General features: G+C 40.6%; 1 protein-coding gene across 3 annotated transcripts in view; it reads left to right on the forward strand.

Moving 5' to 3' along the window:
• The window catches only part of LOC133639360 (tetraspanin-4-like), a 467,820-nt gene that overhangs the window by 59,520 nt on the left and 382,253 nt on the right, over nt 1-26,047 (forward strand). The window contains exon 1 of one of the 3 annotated variants that reach the window (XM_062032621.1): nt 13,935-14,218. The exons of the other annotated variants lie outside the window; for them this stretch is intronic. Within the exon in view, the coding sequence (XP_061888605.1) occupies nt 14,128-14,218 (91 nt within the window). The 5' untranslated portion in view covers nt 13,935-14,127. Of the gene's footprint in view, nt 1-13,934; nt 14,219-26,047 lie in introns of those variants that run through there. 3 annotated transcript variants of the gene reach the window in all.

Here is a 26,047-nt window from a genome sequence, read left to right on the forward strand (position 1 = left end):
TTGCTGATGCGTTTTAATTGATTTTTAAATAACCCATTTTGTAAACTGTTGAGGTGCTTCAATATCCAGTAGGGCGTGAATGTGTTTCTGTTTAGTATTTCTCCAGCAACGGTCATGTGGTGAACTAAAACTGGGGAAATGCGTAGAGTGTTCTGGGCTTCACTGAAGACATGATTTTATTTCACAATTCCTTGAGAGAAAAAAAACGCCTGGTTAGGAGTGTGTATAGCAGTATGTGTGCTGTATATAGTGACATGACATATCATCATGTCATGTGTGCCTTCCTTGGGTGAAGCCAGGTTTACAGCTATGTTAAGTTAAAGTTAAAGTACCAACGATTGTCACATACACACTAGGTGTGGCGAAGTTATTCTCTGCGTTTGACCCATCACCCTTGATCACCCCCTGGGAGGTGAAGGGAGCAGTGGGCAGCAGCGGTGGCCGCGCCCGGGAATAATTTTTGTTGATTTATTAATTTATTAATTCCAAGCCTTGATGCTGAGTGCCAAACAGAGAGGTAATGGGTCCCATTTTTATAGTCTTTGGTATGACTCGGTCGGGGTTTGAACTCACATAAATGATGGTCATACTTGCCAACCCTCCCGTTTTTAGCGGGAGACTCCCGGTATTCAGCGCCTCTCCCGATAACCTCCCGGCAGAAATTTTCTCCCGACAAACTCCCGGTATTCAGCCGGAGCTGGAGGCCACGCCCCCTCCAGCTCAATGCGGACCTGAGTGGGGACAGCCTGTTCTCACGTCCGCTTTCCCACAATCAGGCATGTGATTTTTCCGTCTAAAGTCGGAATTCCGTCTTTTTTAATCTCGGGGAAAAAAAAAAAAAGATCTCCCGTTTTTCCGTTTTTTTTTCCGACCCTAAATCATAATTCGAGATGTAGTTTATATTACGCCGTAGTTGATTGGTCGATATGCTCCTTGTGACCAATCAGGACATCTGTTATGAATGATGACGTTAATAACGTCATCTTTCATAATGGTTATTACCGCCATTTTCCATATGTAAACGATGTCGGTTCTCGAGAGATTGGGCGCTTTACGAGTAAAATAAATTGATAAACATGTCAAAAATAAGTTTCGATGGGACTGGATGGAAAGGGAAATCACTGATAATGTTGGGAAGAAGGAAGTTACGACTTTGTTCGGTGATTTTATTCGGAAAATCGCTTGTCCCGGAAAGGTTTTGTGCACGTGCTGTCATGATAATATTGACTATGGATCACTTGGGTTCAAGGCTTTGGAAGTACATGCGAAACGCCAAAAACATATGAAACAACTTGAAGCAAGGAAAACAAACTTTTCACTAGCTGGTACTTTTGGATGTCAACCGAAAGTGACATCGAGAGGAAAGATCCACCCACAACCCACTTCAGTTGCACACAGGGTTGTTAATAATTAGGTAAGCTAAAAAATATTTGCTTGCGAAATACACGTTTGTTTTAAATATTAACCAATTATTGCTTAGCGAAATATAAATGGGTTTTTCTAAAAATAAAAAGCCACGTGAAAATATATTATGAAATGACAGAAATTCAAAGAGTCGCATTATTGACTCCAGTTAACAATTTATTTGCATATAATACTATTTTGTAATATTAAGTTCTTATGTAGTCTCTTGAAACTATTGTCAGTGGTGTAACAATCTTGAAGGTAAATATTTTCACACTTGTTTCATGCAATATGTCAGTGTCTTCACATTATTATTATTTCCTATTTTCAAATATGAGTAAACAATACTAAACATGTTTAATTATTTTCATAAATGTATATCCTATTTTGGCGAAAAGAATGAAATGTTTACATTTGGTATTTTGTTATATTTATCCACAAATCCAAAAAAGAAGCTACAAAAGCAGAGACCAAAAGGAAAATGCAGGCTGCTCAGAAATTTGCAAGGAAGGCTCATGTTAGGGCTCTCCGAGAAAGCTAATGTGTGAAGTGAACTGAAGTAATGTGGTAATACTGTAAATAAACTGTAAATAATATCACTGATCAATGTGACACCTGTGGATGTGAAATGAACACAAGATGTAAATATTAGTGACTAAATACTGTTGGGACTGAACCATATACAGTGATTCATTATTATAATTGGGTTATGTATGTTCTATTAATGATGTTTTCATGTCTTTAAAAACTAAAACATTTTCTTCAAATGGTGCTGTCTTTGTTAATTTTAGCATGTTAAATTGGTGAAAAACCAGGAGCTTCGGGGAGCTGGCTGGGGGCCTTCGTCCCCCAGACCCCCGGAAATTTTTTCAGTCTTTTTCATTGTGGTCAAATCACATGCCTGCACAATATAAACAGCTTGCCTGCCCAATGACGTCATAACATCTAAGGCTTTTAGAGAGTAGAGTGCACAACTGCGCAGTGCGCACACAACAAGGAGACGAAGCAGAAGAACGAGTGTATATGTATATATACATATATACATATATATGTACATATATATATATATATATATATATATATATATATATATATATATATATATATATATATATATATATATATATATATATATATATATATATATATATATATATATATATATATATATATATATATATATATATATATATATATATATACATATACACAGTGGGGCAAAAAAGTATTTAGTCAGCCACCCATTGACAATCAATGGGTGGCTGACTAAATACTTTTTTGCCCCACTGTATATATATATATATATATATATATATATATATAGCTAGAATTCACTGAAAGTCAAGTATTTCATACATACATATATATATATATATATATATATATATATATATATATATATATATATATATATATATATATATATATATATATATATATATATATATATATATATATATGAAATACTTGAGTTGGTGAATTCTAGCTGTAAATATACTCTCCTCTTAACCACGCCCCCCCAACCACGCCCCCCCACCCCCGACCACGCCAGCCAACCCCCCCCCCCCGCTCCCCCCCCCGCTCCCCCCCCCCCACCTCCCGATATCGGAGGTCTCATGGTTGGCAACTATGATGATGGTATTTTGAAAGGTAATTATTGAAGTCGGACATCAACAAAAATCGTCAGATTTAAAAAAATATGTTTGTGTACTTTAGCCCAGTGTTCCCCAACCACCGGTCCGTGACACATTTGCTACCAGTCCGCACAGAAATATTAATGATATTATAAACCACCACATTTTCTTCGACTTACCTTTCGCCCGTCCCACTAAACACACCAATAAGTTTGTTAATAGATGTATATTTTATTTTAATGTATATTTTAATGTCTTTAATGTCCTTTGTGTTCTTTGATGTTTCCCTCTTACACACATGTTTGTGTGCTATGGCTATGACTGATTTTTTTTTCTCACCCCCCCACCCCCACCGGTTTCTCACCTTTTTTTTAAGGGCCGCCAGAAGTTGGCAGACCCGTCAGCGATCCTGTTCTGTTTCACTGTAATGTTCATCTGATCTTGAATGGGATTGTGCTGAAAATGTTAATTTCCCCTCGGGGATTATTAAAGTATTTCTGATTCTGATTCTGATTCTGATTCTGATTCTGATATTACAGCTACTTTATATTACAACTTCAGGGTTATAGTGAGGTGATTTTTTTTCATGCTCATTTTTTGCTGTTTTTATCTGTCGCATGTTGAAAGCCGGTCCGTGAAAATAATGCATACATTAGACCGGTCCTTGGTGGGAAAAAGGTTGGGGACCCCTGCTTTAGCCGACTCCTAGAAACTGAAATCCCAATGAAACGTCTCTGCCTTAATTGGCATCCAAAGTTCTACTGCAGACGTTTCATGCTTTCCAGTCTGGAAAACACGGGGAAATTGATTTTTGCAAATCAGATTTAAGTCATTCATCTGATATGTGTCTGCGTTTGGCTGCGTAAATCAGGTTTCAGACACTCTTGTGTGCGAGGGCATGAATTTCAATATGGCAATCCAATTTGCTGCTCACTCAACACAACTGGATACATCATCTCCCCAAACACTTGTGTTCTATCCCCGAAGCAGCACGTCTGGGTCGGTTTCATCTCAAAATACGCATCACTTGGACGGTTTCGGTATAAGGGGATTTCGTCAAAGCCGCCAGCAATGACAATAGTGGGTGTCATGCTGCGTATTGACTGTCAAACAGCTGTGTCCTTTATAACCGGCTGGGGGTGGTCCATCATGCATATGTGTCACTGTCTTCTTCACTGTTTGCAGCTTTCCCCTGCTCATTGGCTATCAAGGAGTAACATCCCCTTCATGTCTATAAATACTTGTCCACATAGAATGCATGTTTGCTTTGTCTTAAGCAGGGTTTGACTGGCGATACTCCCATCCTTTTCTAGGAGGGGATTAGCGGCAGAATGTAAATAGCAGGTATGACACAAATGCATAGCTCATATTTGCACGGCGTTGGGGGTGTTCATGCTCAAAATGTGGTCTTTCGTCTAGATGTTTACACCTGGTCGAGTAGAGGTGTTCCAAGAGGAGGGTATTCATAGATCTCTGTGACTTCTGTGACACGGTTGTAAAATTCCGTTTAGAGAGAGCATAAAAATACCGCATGGCCAGACCGGGTTGTTACTTTCCTCGCATTCGGGCTATCATCCGTATCCAGTAATTAACTCGCAGGAATAATGAAGAAGCCACGCGAGAGTGAAAGTAATGGTTTTGTCTTTTGAACAGCTTGGAGGTCTTGCTGCTACCATCGTTCAGACACGACGGTGGGCTCCATTTAAATGGTCTACAGCACAGGCGACAGGTGCCTCAGTTAAAGGCCTACTGAAACCCACTACTACCGACCACGCAGTCTGATAGTTTATATATCAATGATGAAATCTTAACATTGCAACACATGCCAATACGGCCGGGTTAACTTATAAAGTGACATTTAAAATTTCCCGGGAAATATCCGGCTGAAACGTCGCGGTATGATGACGTATGCGCGTGACGAAGTCAGAGTAACGGAAGTTATGGTACCCCGTAGAATCCTATACAAAAAGCTCTATTTTCATTTCATAATTCCACAGTATTCTGGACATCTTTTGCAATTTGTTTAATGAACAATGAAGGCTGCAAAGAAGACAGTTGTAGGTGGGATCGGTGTATTAGCAGCGGACTACAGCAACACAACCAGGAGGACTTTGTTGGAGCGCTAGCCGCGCTAGCCGCCGACTTCACCTTGACTTCCTACGTCTCCGGGCCGCCAAACGCATCGGGTGAAGTCCTTCGTCCTTCTGCCGATCGCTGGAACGCAGGTGAGCACGGGTGTTGATAAGCAGATGAGGGCTGGCTGGCGTAGGTGGAGAGCTAATGTTTTTAGCATAGCTCTGTGCGGTCCGGTTGCTAAGTTGCTAAGTTAGCTTCAATGGCGTCGTTAGCACAGCATTGTTAACCTTCGCCAGCCTGGAAAGCATTAACCGTGTATTTACATGTCCACGGTTTAATAGTATTGTTGATTTTCTATCTATCCTTCCAGTCAGGGGTTTATTTTTTTTGTTTCTATATGCAGTTAAAGCATGATGCTGTCACGTTAGCTCGTAGCTAAAGCATTTCGCCGATGTATTGTCGTGGAGATAAAAGGCACTGAATGTCCATTTCGCGTTCTCGACTCTCATTTTCAAGAGGATATAGTATCCGAGGTGGTTTGAAATACAAATCCGTGATCCACAATAGAAAAAGGAGAGTGTGGAATCCAATGAGCCAGCTTGTACCTAAGTTACGGTCAGAGCGAAAAAAGATACGTCCATCACTGCCTCTCAAGTCCTTCACTGTAACGTTCCTCATCTACGAATCTTTCATCCTCGCTCAAATTAATGGGGTAATCATCCCTTTCTCGGTCCGAATCTCTCTCGCTCCATTGTAAACAACGGGGAATTGTGAGGAATCCTAGCTCCTGTGACGTCACGCTACTTCCGGTACAGGCAAGGCTTTTTTTTATCAGCGAGCAAAAGTTGCGAACTTTATCGTCGATTTTCTCTACTAAATCCTTTCAGCAAAAATATGGCAATATCGCGAAATGATCAAGTATGACACATAGAATGGATCTGCTATTCCCGTTTAAATAAAAAAAAATCATTTCAGTAGGCCTTTAAGAAAGTAAGGTCTGGAAAGGCATGCTTGCATTAGCTTGGGGTGGATGAACCTGCTCAGGCACTGAGCTAAATTAGGGCCCAGAAGTTTTTTTTACATGAAAAACAAAAACCTTGAAACTGGTAAATCTATGTATGTCTATGTATGTACAATATATTGCCAAAGGTATTTGGCCACCTGCCTTGACTCGCATATGAACTTGAAGTGCCATCCCATTCCTAACCCATAGGGTTCAATATGATGCCAGTCCACCTTTTGCAGCTATTACAGCTTCATCTCTTCTAGGAAGGCTTCTAGGATGTGTTTATAGGAATTTTCGACCATTCTTCCATTCTTTGGCTCTCAGTCTCCATTCTAATTCATCCCAAAGGTGTTCTAATCTATCGGGTTCAGGTCAGGACTCTGTGCAGGCCAGTCAAGTTCATCCACACCAGACTCTGTCATCCATGTCTTTATGGACCTTGCTTTGTGCACTGGTGCACCGTCATGTTGGAAGAGGAAGGGGCCCGTTCCAAACTGTTCCCACAAAGTTGGAAGCATGGAATTGTCCAAAATGTTTTGGTGTCCTGGAGCATTCAAAGTTCATTTCACTGGAACTAAGGGGCCAAGCCCAACTCCTAAAAAAAAAAAAACAATCCCACACCACAATTCCTCCCCCACCAAATTTTACACTTGGCACAATGCAGTCCGAAAAGTACCGTTCTCCTGGCAACCTCCAAACCCAGACTCGTCCATCAGATTGCCAGATGGAAAAGCGTGATTCATCACTCCAGAGACGGCGTCTCCACTGCTCTGGAGTCCAGTGGCGACGTGCTTTACACCACTGCATCCCACGCTTTGCATCGGACTTGGTGATGCATGGTTTAGGATGTATGGTTTAGGTGCAGCTGCTCGGCCATGGAAACCCATTCCATGAAGCTCTCTGCGTACTGTACGTGGGCTAATTGGAAGTTCACATGAAGTTTGGTGCTGTGTAGCAACTGACAGAAAGTCGGCTACTTTTTTGCACTATCCGCTTCAACATCCGCTGACCCCTCTCTGTCAGTTTACGTGGCCTACCACTTCGTAACTGAGTTGCTGTTGTTCCCAAACTCTTCCATTTTCTTATAATAAAGCTGACAGTTGACTTTGGAATATTTAGGAGCGAGGAAATTTCACGACTGGATTTGTTGCACAGGTGGCATCCTATGACAGTTCCACGCTGGAAATCACTGAGCTCCTGAGAGCGGCTCATTCTTTCACAAATGTTTGTAGAAACAGTCTCCATGCCTAAGTGCTTGATTTTATACACCTGTAGCCAGGCCAAGTGATTAGGACACCTGATTCTGATCATTTGGATGGGTGGCCAAATACTTTTGGCAATATAGTGTATATGTATGTGTATGTTCACTCTCACTCTCACTCTTTCCCATGACTGTCAAGTCGTTGGGGGATAACTGCGATGAAGAAGCAGCCAGTCTGCGCCAGCTCCCACGGTCCTTAATGCCCGTCAATAGCTCTGGGGTCGACAGGTCCGTTCATGTCTTGTTTTTTTGTCTGTCCAGGATGGTCTTGGCATGTGTGGTTGAACCAAGCTAATTTCCTTCTTTTGACTGTTGCGAGCAGGGGTTCTTGGTGACCGAGTCTTTCGACTTCACCTCGCACATACTCATTGGTTTTGTGTTTGTGGTATGTTATCTTGAGTATTCTTCTGAAGCATTTGTTTTCAAAGGCTTGTATTTTTCTTTCTGATTCTACCAGGAGTGTCTAAGTCTCACAGTAATATTGATGTTATTAGGGATTTGTGAAGTTTTAACTTTGTCTTTAAGTTGACGTTGCTTTTCCATATTTTGCTGTTGCTGTGGCGATCCAAATGCGGATTTCTGCATCACATGTGGCATCTTGGGCCAGTGTCGCTCCCAGGTGTTTAAATCTGGACACTTCCTTCAGTTGTTCCTCATCCATCATTATGTTAGTGTAGGTTGGTGTGTAATAATGATGGTGTATGTTCATATGTATGTCATTCTTTGTTTTCATTTTTCCCAAATTTTGGCCCAAATTTTGCTTGGGGTGCTTAATTTAAACTACACAAGAGGCCCTCAATCACGGTTATTTTATTGTAAAAATAATATTCTCTTAGAAAGCACAATGTTTTTGCAAGTTTATGTCGTTTTGTTTCATTGTGCTTTGCTGAGCATTCAATTTTCCCATTGTATTTAGTCATCTTTGAACGCACCATATGTGTGTACTATGGCAGGGGTTCTTTACCTTTTTGACATTGGGGCCCAACTTTTCCACTACAGAGGAGCCCAGGGTCCACTCAAATATTAAGAATCTCGATTATTTTAGTGTAAAAATAATATTCTATTAGAAAGCACAGAGTTTTTTCAAATTTAAGTTGTTTTGTTTCATTGTGCTTCGCCGAGCAATCAATTTTCCCATTGTATTTAGTTGTCTTTGAACGCACCATATGTGTGTACTATGGCAGGGGTTCTTTACCTTTTTGACCTTGGGGCCCAACTTTTCCACTACAGAGGAGCCCAGGGCCAACTCAAATATTAAGAATCGCGATTATTTTATTGTAAAAATAATATTCTGTTAGAAAGCACAAAGTTTTTGCAAATTTAAGTCGTTTTGTTTCATTGTTCTTCGCCGAGCATTCAATTTTCCCATTGTATCTAGTCGTCTTTGAACACACCATATGTGTGTACTATGGCAGGGGTTCTTTACCTTTTTGACCTTGGGGCCCAACTTTTCCACTACGGAGGAGTCCAGGGTCCACTCAAATATTAAGAATCTCGATTATTTTATTGTAAAAATAATATTCTGTTAGAAAGCACAACGTTTTTGCAAGTTTAAGTCGTTTTGTTTCATTGTGTTCGCCGAGCATTCAATTTTCCCATTGTATTTAGTCGTCTTTGAACGCACCATATGTGTGTACTTTGGCAGGGGTTCTTTACCTTTTTGACCTTGGGTCCCAACTTTTCCACGACAGAGGAGCCCAGGGCCCACTCAAGTATTAAGAATCTCGATTATTTTATTGTAAAAATAATATTCTCTTAGAAAGCACAAAGTTTTTGCAAGTTTATGTTGTTTTGTTTCATAGTGCTTTGCAGAGCATTCCGTTTTCCCTTTGTATTTAGTCGTCTGTGAACGCACCATGTGTGTACTATGGCAGGGGTTCCTTACCTTTTTGACCTCAGGGCCCAACTTTTCCACTACAGAGGAGCCCAGGGCCCACTGAAGTATTAAGAATCTCGATTATTTTAGTGTAAAAATAATAATCTCTTAGAAAGCCCAACGTTTTTGCAAGTTATGTCGTTTTGTTTCATTGTGTTTCGCAGAGCATTCAATTTTCCTATTGTATTTAGTCATCTTTGAACGCACCATATGTGTGTTCTATGGCAGGGGTTTCTTACCTTTCTGACCTTCCCTACAGAGGAGCCCAGGGCCCACTCAAATATCAAGAATCTTACTCCATATTTTAATCACATTCAATAATTCTACTTAACCTACATACAGTTTACAACCTTGTCAAATAATATGAAACAAATTGGATTTATTTAACACATAAACCTAAACCCAAGCTGATGAGAAAATAAGTACTAACCCAATATACTTCATAAAAAGTGACTCATAAATGACTGACGAAAAATAAATGAATATGCAATTAAGTTGTGCTAAATTAAATACACAAAATTAATAAATGTTTCTTACCTTAGCTGTCAGTAAAGTTAGAGTGCAAATGAAAATACAGCTTTAGTCATAGTTTTTGCACTTACGAAATGGATGGATGGAAAAAATTCTCCTATGACTTTAGCTCCAGACTCCTTCTGTTTGTTTGAGATTGTCATTACTGCCAAAAGTGTGTTACAAATGAGTACCCCTTCGGCCTATATGGACCACAGCTGAGAAACGCATCATTTTTGACGGTCCTCAACAATGGGGGCCCATTGTTGAGGACCGTCATATGGTTAAGAAACACTCTACTATAAGACTAAGTAAAACCAATGTTGCCAAATCGAAAAGGAGGCTGTTTTAATAACATTCTTTATTGTGCAGCTGAAACTAGCGAGTCAGGTGGAAAAGAATGCCAAGATTTTTCACCAAGTTGCTTTGTACAAAACCCAAAACCAGTGAAGTTGGCTCGTTGTGTAAATGGTAAATAAAAACAGAATACAATGATTTGCAAATCCCTTTCAACCTATATTCAATTGAATAGACTGCAAAGACAAGATATTTAATGTACGAACTAGAAAACGTTGTTATTTTTTGCAAATATTAGCTCATTTGGAATTTGATGCCTGCAACATGTTTCAAAAAAGCTGGCACAAGTGGCAAAAAAGACAGAGAAAGTTGAGGAATGCTCATCAAACACTTATTTGGAAAATACCACAGGTGAACAGGCTAATTGGGAACAGGTGGGTGCCATGATTGGGTATAAAAGCAGCTTCCATGAAATGCTCAGTCATTCACAAACAAGGATGGGGCGAGGGTCACCACTTGGTGAACAAATGCGTAAGCAAATTGTCGAACAGTTTAAGAACAACATTTCTCAAAGAGCTATTGCTAGGAATTTAGGGATTTCACCATCTAAGGTCTGTAATATCATCAAAAGATTCAGAGAATCTGGAGAAATCACTGCACGTAAGCAGCAATACCCGTGACCTTCGATCCCTCAGGTGGTACTGCATCAAAAAGTGACACGTAAAGGATATCACCACATGGGCTCAGGAACACTTCAGAAAACCACTGTCAATAAAAACATTTTGTCGCTACATCTGTAAGTGCAAGTTAAAACTCTACTATGCAAAGTCAAAGCCATTTATCAACAACACCCTTCGCTGGGCCTGAGCTCATCTAAGATGGACTGATGCAAAGTGTAAAAGTGTTCTGTGGTCTGATGAGTCCATATTTTTTGGAAACTGTGGACGTCGTATCCTCCGGAACAAAGAGGAAAAGAACCATCCGGAATGTTATAGGCGCAAAGTAGAAAAGCCAGCATCTGTGATGGTATGGGGGTGTATTAGTGCCCAAGGCATGGGCAACTTACACATTTGTGAAGGCACCATTAATGCTGAAAGGTATATACAGGTTTTGGAGCAACATATGTTGCCATCTAAGCAACGTTATCATGGACGCCCCTGCTTATTTCAGCAAGACAATGCCAAGACATGTGTTACAACAGTGTGGCTTCATAGTAAAAGAGTGCGGGTACTAGACTGGCCTGCCTGTAGTCCAGACCTGTCTCCCATTGAAAATGTGTGGCGCATTATGAAGCCTAAAATACCACAACGGAGACCCCCGGACTGTTGAACAACTTAAGCTGTACATCAAGCAAGAATGGGAAAGAATTCCACCTGAAAAACTTCAAAAATGTGTCTCCTCAGTTCCCAAACGTTTACAGAGTGTTGTTAAAAGTAAAGGCCATGTAACACAGTGGTAAAAATGCCCCTGTGCCAACTTTTTTGCAATGTGTTGCTACCATTAAATTCCAAGTTAATGAGTATTTGCAAAAAAAAAAAAAAAAAGTTTCTCAGTTCCAACATTAAATATCTTGTCTTTGCAGCCTATCCAATTGAATATAAGTCGAAAATAATTTGATAAATCATTGTTTTCTGTTTTTATTTACGAATAACACAACGTGCCAACTTCACTGGTTTTGGGTTTTGCAGAATTGTTTTATTGTCGAAGTGCCTGTGTCTAGCGGGACCATTAATCAACATCTCTGTTTTGTTGGCATTAAGATGCAAGACGTTGCTGTACATCCATTGTTTAATTTCATTAAGACACGCCCCCAGACGACTACGATCTGGCGTGTTGGTCAGTCATAATAGTTGATGCAAAAACGGGTGCATGTCACAAAGTAACAGTAAAGCAATGGGCAGAAACATGTCTCGAGAGGAATTCTTGAAAGGGACACTTAAGTTTTCCCCCCTCAAAGTGTTGCTTTAAATGTGGAAGCTAAATAATTGATAGCTGAATGAATTATAGATCCGTACCAGAATGTTCAAACATCTTCATGGGATAACACCACTCTAAAGACTTTCTGCAGACTGGAGAAACTCACCCAAAAATGTAATTCATATTTTACAACTAATAGATGAGCACAACCTGAACGAAGACACATAAGGGGCTACTGCAGATGTTCTTTAACGAGAAATAAAATGGTTTCAATGCAGTAAACATTTTTAAACTTTCACTCGTCGCCAGCTGTTAATTTGCCATTTTCACAGTTGTCATAAGCCCCGCATTTCATATCGACGGGCTGTGAAGATGTTTGACATGTTAGATAATTGAATGTGTGAGAGATCATGCCACCCTAGGACGTTTTTTGACAGGCATGGCAGTTTCACTGGGCGTAAAGTTCCTATGTACGGCTACAGGCCTGGCCCTAACCCAGGGGTCGGCAACCCGCGGCTCTAGAGCCGCATGCGGCTCTTTAGCGCCGCCCTAGTGGCTCTCTGGAGCTTTTTCAAAAATGTATGAAAAATGGAAAAAGATGAGGGGAAAAAATATATTTTTTGTTTTAATATGGTTTGTGTAGGAGGACAAACATCACACAAACCTCCCTAATTGTTATAAAGCACACTGTTTGTATTAAACATGCTTCACTGATTCGAGTATTTGGCGAGCGCCGTTTTGTCCGACTAATTTTGGCGGTCCTTGAACTCACCGCAGTTTGTTTAAATGTATAACTTTCTCCGACTTTCTAGGACGTGTTTTATGCCACTTCTTTTTCTGTCTCATTTTGTCCACCACACTGTTAACGTTGTGCGTGAAGGCACAAAGGTGAGTTTTGTTGATGTTATTGACTTGTGTGGAGTGCTATTCAGACATATTTGGTCACTGCATTAATGCTAGCTAATCGATGCTAACATGCTATTTAGGCTAGCTATATGTACATATTGCATCATTATGCCTCATTTGTAGCTATATTTGAGGTCATTTGGTTTCCTTTAAGTCATCTTAATTCAATTTATATCTCATGACACACTATCTGTATGTAATATGGCTTTTAATTTTTTGCGGCTCCAGACAGATTTGTTTTTGTATTTTTGGTCCAATATGGCTCTTTCAACATTTTGGGTTGCCGACCCCTGCCCTAACCAATCTGGCGCCCTAGGCAAGATTTTAGGTGGCGCCCCCCCACATCGGCAGTGAAGGGTATATACTCACAAGAAACCGAATAGCTTTGTCTTTGACCTTTTTTTTTACTTAAAGAAAGCAAATTAACATATTATATGAGACTGTTATGTTATGATTATCTTTAACCGAATCACAGCAGTGCTCAAATTAAAAAACAGCATTCCCTCTCATGTGATATTGCTTACTTAACATTAATGATGTGCACTTTAACAACTAGGCTTACAACTATACCTAATATATAAAGGGGTGGAAAAGTGACTATTACCTGCAGGGCAAACATTAGCTAACCAGAAGGCAATAACAATGTAAACAAAAAACACCTGCTTAAAAGATCTAATACAAATGTCCCTGAGTAATGTAAGGTGGGAGTACTGTAATTACCTAACGTTACATTATTATTTTCCATAACAATTTAACCCCTCCACAATATTAACCCGACGTTAAAACAGAACTAGCTATTTATTGATTAGCAATTGCCGAATCATGTAACATTAGCTTAATTCTAAAAAGCCAGGTTACTATCACATTCTATAACATACAAATAATTTCATGTAGGCTAACGTTACCTACCTGCTACCTCTGTCTTTTTCTCGTTTCTCCTCTTCTTTACTCTTTTTTCTTCCCCGGGCACCTGACAGTTTTGGCCTTTTTGACATCTTGTGTTGATTTTTTGATGTGACGTCCAAAAAGAGTCATGATACGGGAAGGGAGGGGGCGCACCGTGCGGGGGGAAATGGGGGGCGTAATGTTGTAACAAATAATATTTCTATTAAATAGGCTTTACTTTGCATTTTAATTAACGTGGGATTATTTTTTGTATTTAGAAATAATAGTACCAACTTTTTTTTTTCCTTTTCTTTTTTTTTCTCCAACATTTGTGGCACTGGCGTGGCGCCCCCTGATGGACGGCGCCCTTAGCATTTGCCTATACGGCCTATGCCACGGGCCGGCCCTGTACGGCTACAACAGAAATAACATTTGGGAGCCAGAAGGTAAGAAAAGTTGCTTTTGCGTAATATTGTGAAACAAAACGGCAGATAATATGTCTTACCTTAAACACACACCATAATAATACTCGTATGTTGAAGCACGGCAAGCGGTGCGGCTTCATAGCTTACCAAAGTCGTACTAAAACATTTTGATAGATCTTCGAGCGCCGTGTGTAATGTTCTATATTTTCAATGGAACATTGTGGAGGGGGGCGTGGCCCGCGGGCCTGCAGCAAAGCGGGGTGTGCCAGGATCGGCCTCGAAATCAGCGACAGGTGCGTAGATGGTCCACCTGGGCCTGGTTATCTAATCACCTGTCGCTCTGTTATAAGCAGCAGCCAGGAGGAGAGACGGGGTGGAGTGGGAGTTGGAGCTGGAAGAGAGTTGGAGCGAGAGTGACAGTGACACAGACACACAAACGGAAAACGCTGAAAATAAACCGGCATTAAACCCTGAAAACTGGGCTCTCATGTAGGTGCTTGGTGGTCATTTTAAAGCATTTATCGGCCGATAATATCGTCAGTCCGATATTATTGGACATCCCTAGCCAAAATGCGTCCATTCTCCCTTTTCTGTCCACCCACTGTGTCTGCTTGTAAGTACTCCGTGATTGTGCGCTGCTGAACATGCTCCTCTGCTTGCAAAAGCAGCAATGTCACGATGTGAGGACGCGCCTGTACTTTTTTTTTAGAGTATAGTTGTCAGGTTTGTCACTGACAGTTCAGTTATGTTTTGTTTTTTTCTGTCTTTGTTTCCTGTCAGCGCTCTTATTTTGGTTATTTCCGGATTATCTCCCTGAGTGCTTTGTCCCCTCAGCTGTGGCTGATTGGCACCTGGCCACACCTGGTGTCAATCAGCCAGCTGCTATTTGAACCTGCCTTCCTCTCCAGTCCGTGCTGGATTATTGTCATTCCTACCTGTCGTGTAGATATCGTTACAGCTACTACCTGTCGTGCTACTTCTTGTCCTTGTACCTGTCGTCGTAGCGGTAAGCTGTTCCTGTTAGCTATTTGTAGTTTGCTTTCTCCTAGCTCTTTTGTTTTGTGTTTTCTTGTTAGCCATTAGCTGTTTCCAGTTTTTCTGTTTGCTGGTTCCTGTTTTCAGTTTTGGCTATTCCTAGTTCCTGGTTTGTGTCTTTACCTTTATTTTATGAACATTAAATCATGTTTTCCCGCTCAATGCCTGCCGCCATCTCTGCATCTTGGGGTTCGTCAACAACACACCTTGACAATAGTACTGTTTTTGATTCATTAGTACTGCGATACTATACCAGTACCGGTATACCGTACAACCCTAGTCTGGAGTCAATGAACACAAATTGTTGCAAAGCATTCCCTCTCTCTGTGGTTTTAATTGTGACGGAGAAAAATACGAATGACGTCATCAGCAACTAATCGACTTTAAATCGACTATTATCATGTTAATCGACTTTGAAATAATTCCGAAGTCATGCGAGCCCTAATCAGTGCTTGTGCGCTTTGAAGTGTCTTGTGGAAAAAGCTCGTAGTGCGTGTGTGTATACGTCAGGGGTGTCAAACTCATTTTAGATCGGGGGCCGAATGGAGAAGTGTCTACTCCCAAGTGGGCTACTGGTAAAATCACGGCACGATAAGTTAGAAATAAAGACAACTTCAGATTGTTTTCTTTGTTTAAAAATAGAACAAGCACATTCTGAAAATGTACAAATCATAATGTTGTTGTTGTTGTTTTTTACATTTATATGTTGCGGTTAATAGTTTTCCATCTTTATTTGTTGTTATTTATATTTTCTGAAGAAATTATGTGATAATGTTCATCAGTCAACTCATTGGTGTTAATTTTCAATCAAGATAAAAACAATTATATCACCATGCTTAACGGTAGGTATGATGTTCCTGGGATTAAAGGCCTATTGCTGGGTATTGTGGCCAAACAGCTCAATTTTTGTTTCATCTGATCACAGAACTTTCCTCCGGAAGGTCTTATCTTTGTCCATGTGATGTCAGATGAAACAAAAATTGAGCTGTTTGGCCACAATACCCAGCAATTTGTTTGGAGGAGAAAAGGTGGGGCCTTTAATCCAAGGAACACCATTCCTACTGTCAAGCATGGTGGTGGAAGTATTATGCTCTGGGTGTCATGTCTGTGTGATCATGTTTTGTTTTAGTCATGTTCGGTTTTGTTTTTGGACTCTTTGTGCACTTTTGTTTGTTTTGTCACCATAGCAACCCATTAGTTTTCACCTGTCATGTCACGCACCTGTTTCACGTTTCGAGTCACGCACCTGTTTTCACTGATCATGTCACTATTTAAGCCTGTCTGTTTCTGTTGTCCGTCCTGGTGACATTCTCTATCTATCCATCCATGCTACCCATTATATTCCTGCCACCATAGTTCCATGCCAAGTAAGTTTTGTTTATTAATGCCACAGTTAGTGTTTTTGTTTCATTGTTTATAGTTTCTGCCTTTTGTGCAAGTTTTGTTTCATTAGCCAAGTTTTTGTACTTCCGCCTTGTGCGCGCTTTTTGTTTATTCCTTTTTGTAGTCATTATTAAATCATGTACCCACCTTCACGGCACGTATGGTCCAAATCATTTGCACCACGGGAGAACAAATCACGCCAAAGTCCCAGTCTTGACACTGGGCCTGTTTTGTAACTGCTGCTTTACAGAGAGTAAATGGGACAATGAAAAAGGAGGATTACCTCCAAATTCTTCAGGACAACCTAAAATCATCAGCCCGGAGGTTGGGTCTTGGGCGTAGTTGAGTGTTCCAACAGGACAATGACCCCAAACACATGTCAAAAGTGGTAAAGGAATGGCTAAATCAGGCTAGAATTAAGGTTTTAATATGGCCTTCCCAAAGTCCCGACTTAAACGTGTGGACAATACTGAAGAAACAAGTCCATGTCAGAAAACCAACACATTTAGCTGAACTGCACCAATTTTGTCAAGAGGAGTGGTCAAAAATTCAACCAGAAGCTTGTGGATGGCTACCAAAAGCGCCTTTTTGGAGTGAAACTTGCCAAGGGACATGTAACCAAATATTAACATTGCTGTATGTATACTTTTGACCCAGCAGATTTGGTCACATTTTCAGTAGACCCATAATGAATTCATAAAAGAACCAAACTTCATGAATGTTTTTTGTGACCAACAATTATGTGCTCCAATCACTCTATCACAAAAAAATTTGAGTTGTAGAAATTATTGGAAACTCAAGAAAGCCATGACAATATGTTCAGTATGTAGCATCATCTACAAAGGTACAAATAATTGCTATTGCGACATCCAGTGGACACATTTAGAACAGCAGTTTCTTTTATTAAAAAATGTCAGGTTAATTATTATACTCAGCAAACTCATCCTGCGGGCCGGATTAAACCTGTTAGCGGGCCTGATCCGGCCCTGGGGCCGCACGTTTGACACCCCTGGTGTACAAGTCATCTGTGTGGCCTGCTTTGTCATTTAGATGAGATATTCTCCGGAGCCTCGTGTTCTAGCTTTAAACAAGGGAAAGCAAGCCAATACTTGCAGCCCTTTAAGACTGCAAAGGGAGCACAGAGCAACACTTTGTCTGCCCGAGTACGGCCTTCCATTAACATCCTATTTCCATATCACAGGGATGCACAAGCGCTCTAACATGTGCTCTTATTTAGAGAAATGTCACCGCTAACAGAGATGAACTCCATTATTCATCGTGTTGTGTCGTTGGGGGCAAAATTATTTTTTCTCACATGTTGAGTCATCAAAGCATCTGCCACCTCCAGGTGCCACCGTGCATTTATCTGCATGTGTTTTTTTTAAACGTGTGCTTTTTGATGGTAATGTGCTGCGTTTGGGAATAACAAATTACAGGCTGCAGTTTTACTTTGTCACAACATAGTTTATCAATGATGAGTGTCTTTCAGTTTTAATGAGTTTTCCAGCTGTTTTGGCTCACGCCAGCTTGTATATTTCATGAAAATGACAGCAGATTATTGCAATTAGGGCCTTAATGGACATAAGAAGTGGAATACATATTTCTTTCACCGTGTAACCTGATTTATAAGTATGTAGTAAATGTCTTGGCTCTGCAGCACGGTGGCTCCATGGTTAGTGCTCGGGTCTCACAGCGATAAGGTCCTGTGATTTTTTTAGTTTTTCCCATCCATCCATTTGCTATCGCTTGTCCCTCGAAGGGTTGCAGGGGGGCTGGAGCCTATCCCAGCTGCATATGGTCGGAAGGCGGGGTACACCCTGGACAAGTCACCAACAACATTCACACTCACATTCACACACTAGGGCGGGGGTCGGCAACCCGCGGCTCTATAGCCGCGTGCGGCTCTTTAGCGCCGCCCTAGTGGCTCTCTGGAGCTTTTTCCAAAATGTATGAAAAATGGAAAAAGATGAGGGGGAAAAAATATATTTTGTGTTTTAGTATGGTTTCTGTAGGAGGACAAACATGACACAAACCTCCCTATTTGTTATAAAGCACACTGTTTATATTAAACACGCTTCACTGATTCGAGTATTTGGCGAGCGCCGTTTTGTCTTACTAATTTTGGCGGTCCTTGAACTCACCGTAGTTTGTTTACATATATAACTTTCTCCAACTTTCTAGGACGTGTTTTATGCCACTTCTATTTCTGTCTCATTTTGTCCACCAAACTTTTAACATTGTGCATGAATGCACAAAGGTGAGTTTTGTTGATGTTATTGACTTGTGTGGAGTGCGAATCAGACATATTTGGTCACTGCCTGACTGCAAGCTAATCGATGCTAACATGCTATTTAGGCTAGCGATATGTACATATTGCATCATTATGCCTCATTTGTAGCTATATTTGAAGTCATTTAGTTTCCTTTAAGTCCTCTTAATTCAATGTATATCTCATGACACACTATCTGTATGTAATATGGCTTTTAATTTTTTGCGTCTCCAGATAAATTTGTTTTTGTATTTTTGGTCCAATATGGCTCTTTCAACATTTTGGGTTGCCGACCCCTGCACTAGGGCCAATTTAGTGTTGCCAATCAACCTATCCCCAGGTGCATGTTTTTGGAGGTGGGAGGAAGCCGGAGTACCCGGAGGGAACCCACACAGTCATGCAAACTCCACACACATTTTTGATAATTTTGCAAAATTAAAAAAAAAAAACATTTGACATTGTCATTATGGGGTATTGTCTGTAGAATTTTGAGGGGAAACATGAATTTGTTCCATTTTGGAACAAGGCTGTAACACAGGGGTCCCCAAACTACGGCCCGCAGGCCGGATACGGCGCCCCAGCGTCTAAAATCCGGCCCGCGGGAAGTACCAAGTTAAAAAAAATGTTTTTTTGTTTTTTTGTTTGTTTGTATTATTATTATTTTTGAAATTTGTCCTTACTAGTCCATTTTCTACCGTCTCCTAGCCACTCAGGCAAATCATATTGTCTAAAAATACATTTTACCATCAATAACGTGACATGCAGCAAGTGCGCTCTTTAAGTCAATTAGTATAATTGACTTAATATTATATTATATATTAATATAATATAATATATATGTATGGATACATACATATATATATATATATATATATATATATATATATATATATATATATATATATATATATATATATATATATATATATATATATATATATATATATATATATATATATATATATATACATATACATGGACATATACATATATACACATTTACATTATATATACATATATACACATTACATTACATATATATATAATATGTAAATGTGTGTGTGTGTATATACTGTATATACACACACACACATTTACATATTATATATATATATATATATATATATACAGTATATATATATATATATATATATACAGTATATATATATATATATATATATATATATATATATATATATATATATATATATATATATATATATATATATATATATATATATATATATATATATATATATATATATATATATATATATCCATCCATCCATCTTCAACCGCTTATCCGGAATCGGGTCGCGGGGACAGCAGCTCCAGCAAAGACCCCCAGACTTCCCTCTCCAGAGCAACATTTGCGACTTCCTCCTGGGGTATTCCGAAGCGTTCCCAGGCCAGAGAGGAGATGTAATCCCCCCATCTGGTCCTTGGCCTGCCGCGGGGCCTCCTCCCAGTGGGACGTGCAACGAGGACCTCCCTAGGGAGACGCTCGTGAGGCATCCGCACGAGATGCCCGAACCACCTAAGCTGGCTCCTTTCCAAGCGAAGGAGCAGCGGCTCTACTCCGAGTCTCTCTCGGGTGACTGCACTTCTCACCCTATCTCTAAGGGAGATGCCAGCCACCCTTCTGAGGAAACTCATTTCGGCCGCTTGTATCCGCGATCTTATTCTTTCGGTCATTACCCACACTTCATGACCATAGGTGAGAGTAGGAATGTAGATAGCTCGGTAGACCGAGAGCTTTGCCTTCTGGCTCAGCTCCCGTTTCGTCACAACAGTGCGGCAGAGAGACTGCAATACTGCCCCAGCTGCTCCGATTCTCCGGCTGATTTCCTTCTCCATCTTTCCCTCACTCGTGAACAAGACCCCGAGATACTTAAACTCCTCCACCTGGGACAGAGTCCTGTCCCCTACCCGGACTGTACAAACCATCGGTTTCCTGCTGAGAACCATGGCCTCAGATTTGGAGATGCTGATCCTCATTCCAGCCGCTGAACACTCGGCTGCGAACCGATCCAGTGAGAGCTGAAGGTCACGAACCGAAGGTGCCATCAGGACCACATCATCTGTAAACAGCAGTGATGCAACCTTTAGCCCCCCGAGACGTATACCCTCTCCGCCATGGCCACGACTCCGCCTAGAAATCCTGTCCATGAAAATCACAAACAGGATAGGTGACAGAGCGCAGCCCTGGCGGAGACCAACCCCCACTGGAAACGGATCCGACTTACATCCAAGCACCCGGACACAACTCTCGCTTTGGTTGTACAGAGATTGGATGGCCCTCAGCAGGGTTCCCCTCACTCCGTACTCCCTCAGCACCTCCCACAAGATCTCCCGAGGGACGCGGTCATACGCCTTCTCCAAATCCACAAAACACATGTAGACTGGATAGGCATACTCCCAGGCCCTCTCCAGGATTCCCGCAAGCGTAAAGAGTTGGTCAGTTGTTCCACGACCAGGACGGAATCCACATTGCTCCTCTTGAATCTGAGGTTCGACTATCGGCCGGACCCTCCTTTCCAGTACCTTGGCGTAAACTTTCCCAGGGAGGCTGAGTAGTGTGATACCCCTGTAATTAGCACACACCCTCTGGTCCCCCTTTTTGAAAAGGGGAACCACCACCCCAGTCTGCCACTCCCTCGGCACTGTCCCAGACTTCCACGCAATGTTGAAAAGGCGTATCAACCAAGACAGCCCATCAACACCCAGAGCCTTCAGCATTTCTGGACGGATCTCGTCAACCCCCGGAGCTTTGCCACTGTGGAGTTGTCTAACTACCTCAGTGACTTCACTCCGAGGGATCGACGTCGATCCCCCATCATCCTCAGGCCCTGCTCCTATCAGGGAGGGTGTGTCTGATGTAGTTGGGTTCAGGAGTTCCTCAAAGTGCTCTTTCCAACGCCCCACGACTTCCTCACTTGAAGTCAGCAAAGTCCCATCCTTGCCGTACACAGCTTGGATGGTTCCCTGCTTCCCCCTCCTGAGGTGCCGTATGGTCTTCCAGAACAGCTTTGGTGCCGCCCGATAGTCCTTCTCCATGGATTCCCCGAACTGCTCCCACACCCTCTGCTTAGCCTCGTCCACAGCCACGGCCGCTGCCCTTCGGGCCCGTCGGTACCTTGCAACTGCCTCCGGAGTCCCCTGGGATAACATACCCCGGTAGGACTCCTTCTTCAGTCGGACGGCTTCCCTGACCACCACTGTCCACCAGGGTGTTCGAGGGTTACCGCCCCTTGAGGCACCTAAGACCTTCTGGCCACAGCTCGCACCTGCAGCTTTAGCAATTTATGCATGGCTCACATTTATTCAGTTACATGTTAAAAGGGACAAGCGGTAGAAAATGGATGGATGGATGGATGGATGTTTAGTAGGAGTGTCAAAAAAAATCTATTTTCTAATTAATCACCATTCTTTTTTGTAACGATTCTTAATCCATTAAAAAAAAAATAATCACAAAATCGATTAAAAAAATAAATTTATAGTGTTATCACTATTATTGTTATTATTTTTATATGTCCTGTCCAGTCATTCAGACAAATCATAATGTTGACGTAGATGCTCATATCTACTGTACACGTTTACTTTAGAAAAGAGAAGTGTGTGATACTTATCTTGTTGCCTTATTTTTATTTGACTTTATTAAATGTTTGGATAGAATTTTACTCAACAAAACCAGTTTTCTTTTAAGTAATACATTTTTTTTTTAAATCACAGCTGTTTTTATATTTTTGGAGGAATGTATCCATCCATCAATTTTCTATTACTTGTCCCTTTTGGGGTCGCGGGGGGTGCTGGAGCCTATCCCAGCTGCATTCGGGCGGAAGGCGGGGTACACTTTGGACAAGTCGCCACCTCATTGCAGGGCCAACACAGATAGACAGACAACATTCACACTCACATTCACACACTAGGGCCAATTTAGTGTTGCCAATCAACCTATCCCCAGGTGCATGTCTTTGGAGGTGGGAGGAAGCCGGAGTACCCGGAGGGAACCCACTCAGTCATGCAAACTCCACACACATTTTTGACAATTTTGCAAAATTAAAAAAAAAAAACATTTGACATTGTTATTATGGGGTATTGTCTGTAGAATTTTGAGGGAAAAAATGAATTTGTTCCATTTTGGAACAAGGCTATAACATAACAAAATGTGGAAAAATGTGTTAATAATTTCCGGATGCACTGTAGCTCCAATTTATGCATAGCTCACATTTATTCAGTTACATGTTTAGTAGGAGTGTAAAAAAAAAAGTTTTTCAAATGAATCGCGATTCTTATTTGTAACGATTCTTAATCCATTAAAAAAATAAATCACAAAATCGATTAAAAAAATAAAATATATATATTGTTATCATTATATTTATTATTTTTATCTGTCCTGTGCAGCCATTCAGGCAAATCATAATATTGATGTAGATGCTCATATCTACTGTGTGATGATCCGTTGCCTGATCATAGTTTGTGTACGTGTTGATTCACTTGTTGTTTAAGTTTGGTTTCAGCACCCCTGTTTTAGTTGCCATGACGGCAGATGGTTTTCACCTGCCTCTGATTAGTGTTCGGGACGCTCTCCTTGGCACTAATCGGAGAGCTATTTATTCCGTCCTCTCGCCTCACTCAGTCCGGTGCTTTTATTTGCTGTATGCAACAACTCCAGGGTGAACCCCACCTACCGCCTGAGTGCGGCTGAAAGGGACAAGCGGTAGAAAAATGGATGGATGGAACAAGTTACGTTGGATGAATTCCTGCTTCTTTGCTCATGATTCCTGTGCTACATTTTTTTCCTTAGCTCCCCGTGTGATCGGCACGCGTCTCTTTGGTTTTGTATCTTGTATTTTCGTATCTTGTATGATCTATTTAAGAAACAATTATTTTCCTTACCTGCATGTTGCCTCCGGAGTTCCCGTCTGCATCCTGGGAGAACGACCCACGCATAAACGTGTGACCCAATAGTGACACAGTGTAGACATTTACTTTAGAAAAGAGAAGTGTGTGATACTTATCTTGTTGCCTTATTTGTTTTTGACTTTATTAAATGTTTGGATATCATTTTATTAAACAAAACCAGTTTTCTTTTAAGTAATACAATTTTTTTTTTTTTATCACAACTGTTTTTATATTTTTGGAGGAATGTAGTTAATCCTAAAACTGGCACCCAATGTTATTAAAAAGTAATGATTTTCAATCGAGAATCGTTTTGAATCTAGAACAGATTCTTCTGCGGTACCGAACAACCTAAAGTGGAACACACACTAAAAAAATGCTGGGTTATTTTGATAACCCAATTTATGAGTTGCTAGTGTTGGGTTAAATTTTGGAGTTATTTTTATGAAGAGCGATCCATTTTTTGGGGGTTATAAGGGTATTATTTTAACTCAATTTCTGGGTTTTCAAAATTATGAACCATTTTTGGGTAAAAAGCTTTTTTTATTAAAAAGTAACTTTTTTCTTGAAGGGAATTTTACTATGGATTCATCTCATTAACATTATTTACAATCACACATCTTATGTACATGGACATATTTGAGCATGCTGTATAAGACTACTATGACCATACATGGCAATTCTTGAAAAAAAAGTCACTCATATTTTGCTTTTGATTATATTTTAATGGAAATAAAATAATTTGATCAGTGGTTAGGAAGGAGTAGGACAAACCAGCAGTAAAATTGATAATTTTTAACCAACTGTTGGGTCAAGGAGCGCTAAATTGCGCAACCCAATAGTTGGGTTGGGAACAATGTTCCCTCTAATTTTTCATGTGTGTGAGCAAACGCAAAAACTCCGTGAGCATTCAGTGGAGCCCATGTGAGCAACATCAGACGCGCACACTGTGGCTACACCAGCAGCACACCTGTCCCAAATCTGACTAAATAACAAGTTCAATCTCCATCCATCCATTTTCTACCGCTTGTCCCTTTCGGGGTAGCTGGAGCCTATCTCAGCTGCATTCGGGGTACACCCTGGACAAGTCCCCACCTCATCGCAGGGCCAACACAGATAGACAGACAACATTCTCTTATTATTATAATCAAATGACAGCAGTCATTTTCATGAGGTTATTTTCTAATATAAGTGTTTAGGCCCACTTACAATGACAATAACAACAAATATTGTTTTCCATGAACTGTGTACTTGTATTGTTTGTCTGGGTGGAGGTCCTGCTTTGGAAATAATTTGTACCCCTTTCAGACATTGCATTTAGTTCCCATTGAAACATTCACATGTTGCACAATGAAATGTAAGCAGGGGATCATGTGTACATTCCTGCAACCTCCTGTTTGTAAAAAATATATTTTTATTAGTATTTATTTAATATACTAACAGCATTTCATGATTAATATTTATAAATTAAGATTCCTAATAAATGACACTAGAATAAGCACACATTTGATTGGTAAATCATAGTGTAACGACCTGGAATGACACTTTATGTGTGGTGTTGGAGTTGTCCGACTTTTTGTGTGGCTGTAAACGCATCACTGGCTAAGTGCCATATGTGCACGTGTTGGCGCAAGTGAGAAAGAGCGAGCGGCTGCTGTTGATATAACAAAGTTGCTTTTGGACTGGTTTGTACTGCAGAAAATGACCACTTTTGCTAGATATAATTTTTTTTACTAATGTTTTGGTGATGTGTTTATGGCCGACAATAAAGAGTTTTGCTCAGTAAAGTGATGGATGGAATTCATGTCCTCAAAGCGTCTCGACAGACGTTACAATATTTGAACAATGATGACGAAAACTGTTTTCTCTGTCGTGTCCGTGTGTCGAAAATTGTTATGTGCTTATTTTTTTATTTGATTTTGCGCGTGGCATAGATTTGCCGTGCGCAGAGGACGCTTGAGCAGTGCGCAATTGCACATGCGCGCACCTTAGAGGGAACATTGGTTGGGAATAACCCAACATTGTAGTGAGCATGACTCAGCTTTTGTGTTAAATAAATTAAACCCAATAGTTGGGTTAAAAATCAACCTACATTGAGTTAGCATAACTTAACTTTTGGGTTAAATACTTCCACGCAAAAGTTGGGTTGAAAAAAATGTACCCAAAATGTTGAGTTAATATAACTCGAATAAGGGGCTCGTACTTTTTTGAACCAGCAGTTTGGTTACAATTGGGTTATTTTTGAACCCAAAATGTTTTAG

Source organism: Entelurus aequoreus, linkage group LG02 (assembly GCF_033978785.1).
Source record: "Entelurus aequoreus isolate RoL-2023_Sb linkage group LG02, RoL_Eaeq_v1.1, whole genome shotgun sequence".
In the NCBI taxonomy this organism is placed as follows: domain Eukaryota; kingdom Metazoa; phylum Chordata; class Actinopteri; order Syngnathiformes; family Syngnathidae; genus Entelurus; species Entelurus aequoreus.